General features: G+C 42.5%; 1 protein-coding gene across 1 annotated transcript in view; it reads left to right on the top strand.

The window, feature by feature from the left end:
- ccdc141 (coiled-coil domain containing 141) overlaps positions 1-13,354 on the top strand; it is a 171,397-nt gene that overhangs the window by 24,268 nt on the left and 133,775 nt on the right. The window contains exons 3-5 of the mRNA XM_060828119.1: positions 8,350-8,541; positions 8,694-8,802; positions 13,076-13,329. Of these exons, the coding sequence (XP_060684102.1) occupies positions 8,350-8,541; positions 8,694-8,802; positions 13,076-13,329 (555 nt within the window). The remainder of the gene's footprint in view (positions 1-8,349; positions 8,542-8,693; positions 8,803-13,075; positions 13,330-13,354) is intronic.

Genomic DNA, 13,354 nt, shown 5'->3' with positions numbered 1-13,354 from the left:
TGGAGGAATTGGGAATACGGGATGGCATTTTTGCAGGAGGTGGGGTGGGAAGAGGTGTAATCCAGGTAGCTGTGGGAGGGCTTATGCTCGAAACGTCGAATTCTCTATTCCTGAGATGCTGCCTAACCTGCTGTGCTTTGACCAGCAACACATTTGCAGCTGTGGGAGTCGGTGGGTTTGTAAAAAATGTCGGTGTCAAATCGGTCATCATTAATGGAGATGGAGAGGTCCAGGAAGGGGAGGGAGGTGTCAGAGATGGTCCAGGTAAATTTAAGGTCAGGGTAGAATGTGTTGGTGAAGTTGATGAATTGCTCAACCTCCTCCCGAGAGCTCAAGATGGCGCCAATGCGATCATCAATGTAGCAGAGGAAGAGGTAGGGAGTGGTGCCTGTGTAATTACGGAAGATGGACTGTTCTACGTAGCCAACAAAGAGATAGGCATAGCTGGGGCCCATACGGGTGCCCATGGCTACCCCTTTGGTCTGGAGGAGGTGGGAGGATTCGAAGGAGAGTCAAAGTCCTGGAATTCCCTCCCTAAGGGCATTGTGCATCTACCTACAACATATGTACAGCATCATTTCAAAAAGGCAGCTCACTACCACCTTCTCAATGGCAACTAGAGACAGGTAATAAAAATGCTAGCCAGCAACATCCATGTCCCATGAGTGAAGAAGGAAACTCTAGAAATTCGCCAAGGCTCCTTGGACAGCACCTTCCAAACTTTTGATGTCAAAGGACAAAGGCAGCATGGAAACAGCACCGCCTACAAGTTTCCCTAAAGTCACTCACCATCCTGACTTGGAAATGTATTGGTTTTCCTTCAGAGTCAATGGGTCAAAATCCTGGATTCCCTATACAACACATGGAAAACACCACCTCAACAGCAATCTCAAGAGCAGGCTATTAATTTTGGCCTAGCCAGTGATGTCTACATCCAATAAATGAATTTATAAAGATCTACACATTCATTCAACTCACCAACGCAGTCCTCCATTTACCCACTGATCTATTCACCTATTAACATATTCATCCAATGACAGGTTAATTCACTGAAAGACTTGAACGAATGTGAAGAAGGTATCTCCACGAGTAGGAGTGAATGGGGCCTGAGGGCACACTCTCAGATTGAAGCGATGATGAGAACTGAGATGAGGAGGAATTTCTTCAGTCAGACGCTGATGAATCTGTGGAACTCATTGCTGCAGAAGGCTGTGGCAGCTAAGTCATTGAGTGTATTTAAGACAGGGGTAGATAGGTTCTTGATTAGAAAGGGGACGAAGGGTTACAGGGAGAAGGCAGGAGAATGGGATTGAGAAACACATCAGCCATGATTGAATGGCAGAACAGACTCAGTGGGCCTAATGGCCTAATTCTGCCTCTTTATCTTAAAGCCTCATGGTCTTCCTTAGCTAAATATGTCATTTACTGTCATGAAAAAGGGATGTGTTCTCTTCTCTTCTGTCAGTTCTCCAACAAACATCTCCGTTGATGTCTGCATTGATCCTTCGATGCTTCAGGTAGGACCTGAAGTCCTGTCTAAAAAAATTGCAAAATGGTCACATCACTGAAATCTTCATAGGCAGCATCAATGTGTACAGCATGAATGCAGACCAAACGATTGCTTTGGCAACAAGCATAATGTGTGGGTGTTTCTGAATGAACATACACATCACAACGCATTCTACAGAATTGGATCTTGTTGCTATATTGTGTATATAATAAATCATCAATAATGTGTTTCCATATTGATATTTATAATGTTTGAGGTAAGAGTCAGATTTGATATTCATAAGTGTTTTGTTGAACAATGCTTATCCAAACAAATGAAGACAAATAAAATAGCAATTGTTTATAACATTGTTCCGGGTGAAATACAACCATTTGAAATGAATTTGTGTTTCTCTAAACACCAGTCCTATAATGAGTCAGTGGGTTGTTCCTGGCAGAAATGTGGCCTACAATGAAAGTTAATGTGAAGATTTGAATTCTGAGAACACTGATATATGTGAAGGCTGTGATCCCTGACAACATTCTGGCAAAAATACTGAAGATGTGTGCTTCAGACCTTGCCATGTACTGAGCTAGATTGTTCCAATTCATCAACAACACTGGCATCTATCCAATCATGTGGAAAATTGCAAAGGTATAGAACATAGAACGTAGAAAAATACAGCACAGTACAGGCCCTTCGGCCCTCGATGTTGCGCTGACCAAAGCCTACCTAACCTACACTAGCCCAATAACCTCCATATGCTTATCCAATGCCCACTTAAATGACCATAAAGAGGGAGAGTCCACCATTGCTACTGGCAGGGCATTCCATGAACTCACAACCCGCTGAGTAAAGAATCTACCCCTAACATCTGTCCTATACCTACCACCCCTTAATTTAAAGCTGTGTCCCCTAGTAACAGCTGACTCCATTAGCGGAAAAATGTTCTCACTGTCAACCCTATCTAAACCCCTAATCATCTTGTACACCTCTATCAAATCTCCCCTAAACCTCCTTTTCTCCAATGAGAACAGCCCCAAGTGCCTCAGCCTTTCCTCATACGATCTTCCTACCATGCCAGGCAACATCCTGGTAAACTTCCTCTGCACTCGTTCCAATGCCTCCACGTCCTTCCTATAGTATGGCGACCAAAACTGCACACAATACTCCAGATGAGGCCGCACCAGAGTCTTATACAACTGCAACATGACCTCAGGACTCCGGAACTCAATTCCTCTACCAATAAAGCCCAGTACACCATATGCCTTCTTCACAGCACTATTTATCTGGATGGCAACTTTCAGAGATCTGTGTACATGGACACCAAGATCCCTCTGCTCATCCACACTACCAAGTAGCCTACCATTAGCCCAGTAATCCATCTTCTTGTTACTCCTACCAAAGTGAATGACTTCACACTTAGCTACATTGAACTCCATTTGCCACCTTTCTGCCCAGCTCTGCAACCTATCTATATCCCGCTGTAACCTGCCACTTCCTTCTTCGCTGTCCACAACTCCACCGACTTTCGTGTCATCCACAAACTTGCTCACCCAGCTATCAAGCCCCTCCTCTAGGTCATTTATAAAAATGACAAACAGCAATGGTCCCAAAACAGATCCTTGTGGAACACCGCTGGTAACTGCACTCCAAGATGAACCTATACCATCAACTACTACCCTCTGTCTCCTTCCAGCCAGCCAATTCCTAATCCAAACCTCTAATGCACCCTCAATGCCATACCTCCGTAGTTTTTGCATTAGCCTACCATGGGGACCTTATCGAACGCCTTGCTAAAATCCATATACACCACATCTACTGCTTTACCCTCGTCCACCTCCTTAGTCACCTTCTCAAAGAACTCAATAAGGTTTGTGAGGCATGACCTGCCCTTCACAAAACCATGCTGACTATCCTTGATCATATTATTCCTATCCAGATGTTCATAAATCCTATCCCTTACAATTCTCTCTAAGACTTTGCCCACAACAGAAGTGAGACTCACTGGCCTATAGTTACTCAGGCTATCCCTACTTCCCTTCTTGAACAAGGGGACCACATTCGCTATCCTCCAGTCTTCTGGCACTATTCCCGTAGACAGTGACGACATAAAAATCAAGGCCAATGGCTCCGCTATCTCCTCCCTAGCTTCCCAGAGGATCCTAGGATAAATGCCATCAGGCCCAGGGGACTTATCTATTTTCATCCTTTCCAGTATTCCCCAGATCTCTTCCCTACATACCTCAAGGTCATCCATTCTAATCATTTGTGACTCAATATTCACACCAGCAACAGTGTCCTGTTCCTGAGTGAATACTGACGAAAAGTATTGATTTAGTGTCTCTCCAATCTCCTCCGTCTCCACGCACAACTTCCCACTACTATCCTTGACTGGACCGATACCTACCCTAGTCATCCTTTTATTCCTGACATACCTATAGAAAGCCTTTGGGTTTTCCCTAATCCTACCAACTAAGGACTTTTCATGTCCCCTTCTCGCTGCTCTTAGCTCTCTCTTTAGATCCGTCCTGGCTACCTTATAACTCTCAATCGCCCCAACTGAACCTTCACACCACATCCTTACATAGGCCGCCCTCTTCCCTTTCACAAGGGATTCCAATTCCTTATTAAACCACGGCTCCCCCACAAGACCCTTTACTCCCTGCCTGACTGTACATACTTATCAAGGACACCCAATAGCTGTTCCTTGAACAATCTCCACATATCATTTGTGTTCTTCCCTTGAAGCCTATTTTTCCAATCCACACATCCTAAGTCATGCCTAACTGCATCATAATTTCCCTGCCCCCAGCTATAACTCTTGCCCTGCAGTGCACACTTATCCCTCTCCATCACTAGAGTAAAAGTCACCGAGTTGTGGTCACTGTCCCCGAAGTGCTCACCTACGTCCAAGTCTAACACCTGGCCTGGTTCATTACCTAGAACCAAATCCAGTATAGCCTCACCTCTTGTTGGCCTGCCTACATATTGTGTCAGGAAACCCTCCTGCACACATTGGACAAACACCGACCCATCTAACAAACTCGAGCTATAGCTTTCCCAGTCAATATCTGGGAAGTTAAAGTCCCCCATAACAACCACCCTGCTACTTTCACTCTTTTCCTGAATCATCCTCGCAATACTTTCCTCTACTTCTCTCGGACTATTAGGAGGCCTGTAGAAAACTCCTAACAGGGTGACCTCACCTTTCCTATTTCTAACCTCAGCCCAAACTACCTCAGATGGCAAGTCTTCCTCCATCGTCCTTTCCACCGCTGTAATACTATCCTTGACAAGCAATGCCACACCTCCCCCTCTTTTACCCCCATTTCTGCCCCTGCTAAAGCATTTAAACCCTGGAACCAGCAACAGCCATTCCTGTCCCTGTTCTACCCACGTCTCTGTAATGGCCACAACATCGAAGTCCCAGGTACCAACCCACGCTGCAAGTTCACCTACCTTATTTCTTATACTTCTGGCATTGAAGTATACACACTTCAAGCCACCTTCCTGTTTACAGGCACCCTCCCTCGAGATCGATGCCTTATTCCTAACCTCCCTACACTCAAGGTCCTGTACCCTAAAGCTACAGTCCAGGTTCCCATGCCCCTGCAGAGTTAGTTTAAACCCTCCCAAAGAGCACTAGCAAACCTCCCCCCAAGGATACTGGTGCCCCTCAGGTTCAGGTGTAGACCATCCTGTTTATAGAGGTCCCACCTTCCCCAGAAAGAACCCCAGTTGTCCAGAAACCGGAATCCCTCTCTCCTGCTCCATCCCTGTAGCCACGCATTTAACTGCTCTCTCTCCCTATTCCTCGACTCTCTATCACGTGGCACGGGTAACAAACCAGAGACAACAACTCTGTTCGTTCTAGCTCTGAGCTTCCAACCTAGCTCCCTGAAAGCCCGCCTAACATCCTCACCCCTCTTCCTACCTATGTCATTGGTTCCAACGTGGACCACGATCTGGGGCTGCTCCCCCTCCCCCTTAAGGACCTGGAAAACACGATCAGAGACATCACGTACCCTTGCACCCGGGAGGCAACATACCAATCGTGAGTCGCTGTCGCCCCCGCAAAACCGCCTATCTGTGCCCCTCACTATTGAGTCCCCAATAACTATCGCTCTACCTTTCTCCACCCTTCTCTTCTGAGCAACGGGGACAGGCTCCGTGCCAGAGGCCTGAACCTCGTTGCTTACCCCTGGTAAGTCATTACCCCCACAAGTATCCAAAACGGTATACTTGTTCTTGAGGGGAATGACCGCAGGGGGTCCCTGCACTGGCTGCTTCCTCCCACTCCCCCTCACTGTCACCCATCTGTCTATAACTTTCGGAGTAACTACTTCCCTAAGGCTCCGGGTCCGCTAGGCGCTTAAAAAAAACTTTTTAAGCGCCGAGAGAGTGAGGCCGAAGGCTTGAAGCTGCGCGCTTATATAATAAAAAAAACCTTCCCAGGTAAGCTAGCGCGACACCAGCTTCCGGGTCCGCTAGGCGCTTAAAAAAAACTTTAAATTTTAGCCGTTAAAAAACAAAAACTGGACTATACCCCCGACTTAAAAAAACACCACCAGCCAGCCGTTACCTGCTCCGCCGAGAGAGTGAGCTTTTTATGTATGTCCTATACATAAAAAGCAGGACAAATTCAACCAGGCCAATTACTGCCCCATCTGTCTACTCTTGATAATAGTAACGAGTTGGAAGATGGTCACCAACAATGCTGTCAAGCAGCCTTTGCTTAGCAATAACCTGCTGAATGATGCTCAGTTTGGGTTTCACTATTGCTGCTCAGCTCCTGAGCTCATGACAGTCTCAGTTTAAATATGTACAGAAATGAGGTACGAATGTCTGCCTTTGATATTTGATTGCATTTGTATTTTGCAAACTTGAATCAATGATAATTGGGGAAAGCACCCTGCTTTCATTCCTGGCACAAAGGAAGACGGTTGTGGTTGCTGGAAGTTGATCAATTCAGTTCCAGGATATCTCTGCAGGCATTCCCCAGGGTAGTGTCCTAGGCCCAACCATCTTCCGTTGATTTATCAATAACTTTCCCTCCATCATAAGGTCAAAACTGGGATGTTCACTGATGGTGATTGTGCTGAATATTGCACATTTGCTACTCCTTAGGTACTGAAGTTGCCCATGTCTAAGTGCAAGACAACATGAACAGTATCTGGGATTGCGCTGACAAGTGGCAAAAGCATTTCAATCAAACAAGTGCCAGACAATGACTTTCTCCAGCGAGAGAAAATCAAACAATTGTCCTTTAATATCCAATGCTGTTAAGGTCACTGAATCCATGCTATCAACATCCTAGAAGTTACCTTTGACCAGAAACTAAACTGGACTAGTCATATAAATACAGTGGCTATGAAACAAGTCAGAGACTAGGAGTCCTCGAGTGTGTAATTCACTTTCTGATTCCCCAAAGCCTGTCTGCTATCTACAAGGCACAAGTCAAATGCGTAATGGAATACTTGCCACTAGTCTGGATCCAATAACACTCAAGAAGCTCGGACTTTATCTTGTACCTGCCTTCTTGCATTTGCTTGTAGTTTTTTCATGATTTAGAAAACAGTCTGCTTGAACCCTTTTAGCTCAAAAATTGCTCATGTTGAATTGAAATCCATTTTCCACAGTTTGCATCAATGTTTCGAATCCAGTGGCCCTTGTTCAGAAGGACTGCGTTAATTCTGTTTTCTCTCCACAGATGCTGCAGACCTGCTGCCTTTCTCCAGCAATTTCTGTTTTTGTTTCAGATTTCCATTTCAATTTGGAGGATTATACTTGGAGCATGTGGAGTATTCTCAAGTATTTCCTGTAGAATGTGGGTTTCTTCCAGTTGCTCCAGTTTCCTCCCACTGTCCAAAGGTTAGGTGGATTGGCCATGCTAAAATTGCCTGAGGAAGGGTCACTGGACCCAAAATGTTACTTTGATTTCTCTTCATAGATGCTGCTGGACCTGCTGAGGTTTTCCAGCAACTTCTGTTTTTGTTTTTGTTTTTGTTTACCTCTTAAACTTGCTGACAGTTTGTGTCAGTTTGCTCATGGCTCAGGTAATAATCCAGTGATTGTTACCTTTTTGGTTCTGTTTCTTAATTTAACCCCAGCTGCTTCTACTCTCTCAGCACAACCTCCTTCTTCATTAATGCCTGTGTGGACAATGGCAAACGGATCTCTCCCACTCAGAGTTCCTCTGCCACCTGCAGCTCCACAGGTTCATTTATGATAGATTCCCTCTTTTAGAGCAAGTTTTTCTTCAGCTATTTAACTTTTGTCTCTTTTAGAGCTTTCTTATTCTTTTCAGCTACTCACAAGCAACAATATGCATCTTGGCGAGTCGACACTGAATTCTCAAGACTTTCTCCATTACATTTTTCTCATATTCGGTTGGTGCCTATGCTGCCCATGTTCCTGTTCTTTCTTCTACTTTCCTTCCATCCTCCCTATTCCTTTACAACCTGACTGCACTCCCTCTGTGCCCTCACTTTGTTTCCGATCCTCCCTTCTTCCTCCTCTCTGCCATCATTCTTGAAGCTGAATTAAAGCACAGTTGAAATGAGCAGTGAAGCAGCATTACCTGATGATGAACACCAGCCATCTTCACAGAGTGAAGCTCAGAAGAATCTGTCTGAATCAGCTGCCCCAGTCATCTGCTATTCTATTATTTTGTGTACATCTTTAATTTAATCAGCAGAACTCGTTAGGGAAAAAGTAAGATATTTAATTGTTTCCATATTTAGCGAACTATCAAGTGAGACTTAATGATGGGGTTCTGGTCTTGTTTAAAAAAGCCAGCCAACTGTGTACAGAAATGTTATTCTTGCTTTCTCTCTCTCTCTCTCTCTCGCGAATAGGCACATGAAGGTGGTGTTCGGGATTTGCTGCTTGAAGCTGACAAAACAGCAGAGGCCAATAAAAACCAAAGCCAGCTGTATGATGAGATGGGAAGAACTCTGGGAGTTAATTGGACAACTCTCAACCAATTGCTTGAAAATCGAAAGAGACTTTTAAAAATGGCCTCTGAGTTCTTTGATCAAGCTTTAGAGGTTAGTAATTAACAAAGGAAAAGTGATCACAAAATACAACACTTTAATGTTGGAATTAAAAAGATTACAGTGGATTTTGATAGTGCCTCATTGTCTTTTGATTGACATAACAGTTGTAAGTTTGATTCATTCTTAAAAAGTATTTTTTTTAGTTTGCTATAAAAATTGATGAAGCTGAAGAGTTTCTGAACAGTGCCCAAATATTTGAGGATATGGAATCCTTGAAGCAACTTCTTCATCAGCATCAAGACCTTAAGAAAGGCGAGTACTTTAATGAAATGTATCGTGAGTATTTGTAACTGGGATCTCAAATAGGAAATTACCTTATTTCTTTGATCCTGATTTCTGAAACAATGTACTTTGTGTTATTTTTAACAGTAAAATTTGGGCAGTATCCTAAATAGAGATGAGTAACAAAACCTATTAATGTTTACAGTACAGCTGTGGTATTGGTGCAAAATGATTTTATTTCAAATCAACAGTTACAACGTAATTGCATTTTTAAATCCAGATTCAGCCCATAAGTTGACACCAGAGCAAAGCCCTGACTCCTTGAAGAAGAGGATCTCACTTCACTTAATTTCAAAGTCTATTTGGAACTTTCACACCCGATTTACACTGTGCAACTTTATTGTTACTTTTCTTACATTCCAACTTGAGATTGAATGTAAAAGCAGCGATGTGCTACTGAGACTTTATAAAGCTCTGGTTAGGCCCCATTTAGAATACTGTGTCCAGGTTTGGGCCCCACACCTCAGGAAGGACATTCTGACACTGGAGCGTGTCCAGCAGAGGATTCACACAGATGATTCCTGGAGTGGTATGCCTAACATACGATGAACGGCTGAGATCCTGGGATTGTATTCATTAGAGTTTAGACGTTTGAGAGGAGATAAAGTCAAAGAGATGTACAGCACGGAAACAGACCATTTGGTCCAACCCATCCATGCTGACCAGGTATCCCAAACCAATCTAGTCCCATCTGCCAGCACCTGGCCCATATCCCTCCAAACCCTTCCTATTCACATATCCATCCAATTGCCTCTTAAATGTTTCAATTGTGCCAGCCTCCACCACTTCCTCTTCGCTGTCCACTACACCTCCAATTTTGGTGTCATCTGCAAACAGTACCTCTTATCTAATAGAAACTTACAAGATAATGCATGGCTTAGAAAGGGTGGATGCTGGGAATTTGTTTCCGTCAGGTGGGGATACTAGGATCCGTGGGTACAGCCTTAGAATTAGAGGGGGTCAACTGAGAATGAAAATGAGGAGACATTTTTTCAACCAGAGAGTGGTGTGCCTGTGGAATTCATTGCCATGGAGCACAGTGGAGGCTGGGACATTAGATGTCTTCAAGGCAGAGATTGATAAATTCTTAATCTCACAAGGAATTAAGGGTAACGGAGAGAGTATGGGTAAGTGGTGTTGAAATGCCCATCAGCCATGATTGAATGACGGAGTGGATTTGATGGGCCAAATGGCCTTACTTCCACTCCTATGTCTTTTGATCTTATGGTCTAATAAAATTATTCCACCTTACCTTGGTCATTGACATTTTCAATTTGTCTAACATATGTAAATGTGACCTTGAACCTTACAATTTCCAGTCTTTTCATTTGTTCAGCTTTACAAAATATGTAGCATTGCTTCAGGCCAACACTGAGTCAAAACCAATTGGGCTTTGACTGATGGTGTGATCTAGAGTAACCTACTTACTGACATTTTCTCTGCTATATTTATTTGATCACACAGAGAAAATGAATAAATGTGTCTGGATTCAATGGTGTAGGCAGTAGTTTAGCAATAGATTAAAATTCAAATTACACTTTAATTTGATTGCAGCTTTTGTGTGGGTGGTATGCAGCTGTGTAATTAGGGCAGCCAGCATCACTCCTTTCCCAAGTAAAGGAGCAGTGAACAAGTCAGCAGAAAATCTTTGGGAAACTATGCTTCCTACAGAATCACCAAATTGTTGCAGACTGTGAGTTCAATTGGCATAGTGAGTCTGCTTTGCACTTTGAAGGATGTAAATCCCTTAACTTTACCTTTTAACCCTGGAGATTCTTTTCTTTTCAAATCATGAACTGATTCCCTCTTGATGCCTCAAATGAACCTGTATGCGGCACATTCAGGCAGTGCACTCCAGACCATAAACACTCATTGCATGAAAAGGTTCTGGTTATGTCTCCTTTGCTACTTTTGCCAAATATCTTAAATCTATACCATCTGGTTCCTGATCCTTCCACTGGGAAGAGTTTCTCCCTGTCTACTCTGTCCAGGTCCCTCATGATTTTGAATGCCTCTATTAAATTTCCGTCTCTTCTCTAAACTGAACAGTCTTCAGTCTATCTATGAAACTGAAGTTGCTTATTCCTACAACTTAATAATTAATCTTTTCTGCACTCAAACACTTTCACATCTTTATGAAAGTGTGGAGCCTAGAACCGAATGAAACATTCCAGTTGAGGCCAAACCAGTTTATTTGAGAAGGCTGTGTAAGAATTTCTGGACTGTCAGCTCAGTCTGTTTAAACATTGGAAGTCAATTTATGCCAAATTATTTTGATGTCTTCATGACATACCTGTAATAATCATTTGTAATGTGTGATTGGTAATAAGCCAAGCAGTAAGGGCTTAGCTACGATTGCAGCCTGTTTTTGACTCGCCAGCTTTAGTACTGAGCTAGAGAAAAAAGTGACAGACATAGAGAGCAGAGACTGAGTTGCACAGTCAAAGATTATTGGACCTGGCACCAAATATTCACCATTTTAAATGCCACTATTGATTATATTGCTTAATCACAGTGAATTAGTTTTGTTGCAGTTGAAGTGTTTGAAGCATTTTACCTGTAAGTGTTGGAGAGGAGGGCAAAAGCATGTCAGTTCTACCATAGAAGTATGTCTTGGTGACTTAGTGATAAAGGCTAATTGTCGTTGAGAATGTGATTCGATCTACGTCATTCCCCCATTAAGGGAAAATTAGAGGAAAGTCTTTTAAAGTGGTGAATGTAAATTACTCGAAAGAATAGAGAAAGATAGAAATAATCAACTTTGGAAAGTGAGGAATTCCTGATCAAAACAAGGTCGAATCAATATGTCTCAAAACTTGCTTGAAATCTTTTCCAAGCAATCATTAGTTAAAATGAGCAGTCTGAGGAAATATATTCTTTGTAAAGGAAAAGAAACAAAAAAAATGCCAACTGAAGGCTAGGTAGCTTAACATCTGTCATTGAGAAAATGATGGAGTTTATAATAAAGGGTATAGTCGCAGAACATTTAGAAACACATAATTTAAGCAAACAGAATTGACATGGCTTAATGAAAGAAAAATACTACCTGACAATTTTATTAAAATTCTTTGAAGAGTTAACAAACAGAATCGATAAAAGGAAATAGAAGATGTAAAACATTTTGGATTTGATAACACATGCTTAATGAGAAAAATGACATGTTGTTGGAGATCATGTATGAGCAAGGATAATGGATGGACTAATTAATAGAAAAAGGAGAGGTGGGATAAAGGCAGCATTTTTCGCCTGTAACCAGTGGAGTGCCACAGGGCTCAGTGCTGGGCCACAATTATTTGCAATTGCATCATATATATAAATGAAATGTTTGAGGATAGTGAAAGTATTACAGAAAAACTTACTGATGATGTAAGAAAAGGTAGGAGGATGATGCAAAGAGTCTGCAGAAAGATATAGATAGTTTAAGCAAGTGGGCAAAAATTGAGGAAGTAGGATATAAAGTGGAAAATGAGATATTATCCATCATGGCAGAAGGAATAGAGGAGCTGAATATTATTGAAATGGAGAAAGACTGCAGCAGAGAGGAATGTTTGGAGTCCTCGTGCTTAATCGCAAAAAGCTAGTTTACAAGTTCAGCAGGTAATAGAGAAAACAAATGGAATGTTGGCCTTTACTTCAAAATGAGTGGAGAGTCAATGTAGGGAAATCCTGCTAAAATGATTGAAGGCACTAGTTACATCACACCTCGAATACAGTGAACAGTTTTGGTTCCCTTATCTAAAAAAAGATGCACTGGCAACGGCAGCAATGTAGAGAAGGTTTACGATGTTGATTTTGGTAGGGAATGACCCTTTTATGAGGAGAGATTTGACTTGTACTCATTACAGTTTAAAAGAATGAGAGACAACCTTATTGAAACAGTCAAGCCCCTTCAGGAGCTTGACAGGATAGATGTTTTACATTGTGGGAGAGAATGGGACCACAGGGCTTAACTTCTGTTTAGGACAGAAATAAGGAGAAACTTTTTCTCTTCTCTTAGAGGTCAGTGAATCTGTCTAAAACTTTATTTTAGAAAGCTGTAGAGCTGTGTCATTAATTGTATTGAAGGCAAAGGCAGACAGATTTTTAATCAATGAGGAATCTAGAGAAATGGGAAAAAGACAGGAACGTGGAGATGAGGATCATCAGAGCAGACAAGCCTACTTCTGCTTCTATGTCTTATGGTCTAAATCTGCTACTATATGTGGAACTTGAATTGATTCTGAACAGTTGACTTTTGTTTCAGTCCTTTTAACAAGCTCAATGGTTCTTCTTAACAAAAGTCAAGAACTCCTTCATGTAATCAAAGAGTTCAAAATCCCAGGACCGAAGGTACATTCTGAGCTAACTCATGGGGCTCACAACAGCTGTGTAAAAATTGAGAGTCTAATGGAACTGCTACAGGACAGGAGGAGACAGTTGGAGGAGCAATCACATCGTCAAAGACTGGACCTGGAGCGAATTTTACAGATCTATGAATGGGACCAGCAGGTAGACAAGGTATGGACCGAATGTGCCTTATTAC

Source organism: Hemiscyllium ocellatum, chromosome 7 (genome assembly GCF_020745735.1).
Source record: "Hemiscyllium ocellatum isolate sHemOce1 chromosome 7, sHemOce1.pat.X.cur, whole genome shotgun sequence".
NCBI classification, from domain to species: Eukaryota; Metazoa; Chordata; class Chondrichthyes; order Orectolobiformes; family Hemiscylliidae; genus Hemiscyllium; species Hemiscyllium ocellatum.
The sequence above is the reverse complement of the archived record's forward strand: the minus strand, read 5'-3'. Positions and strand labels throughout refer to the sequence as shown.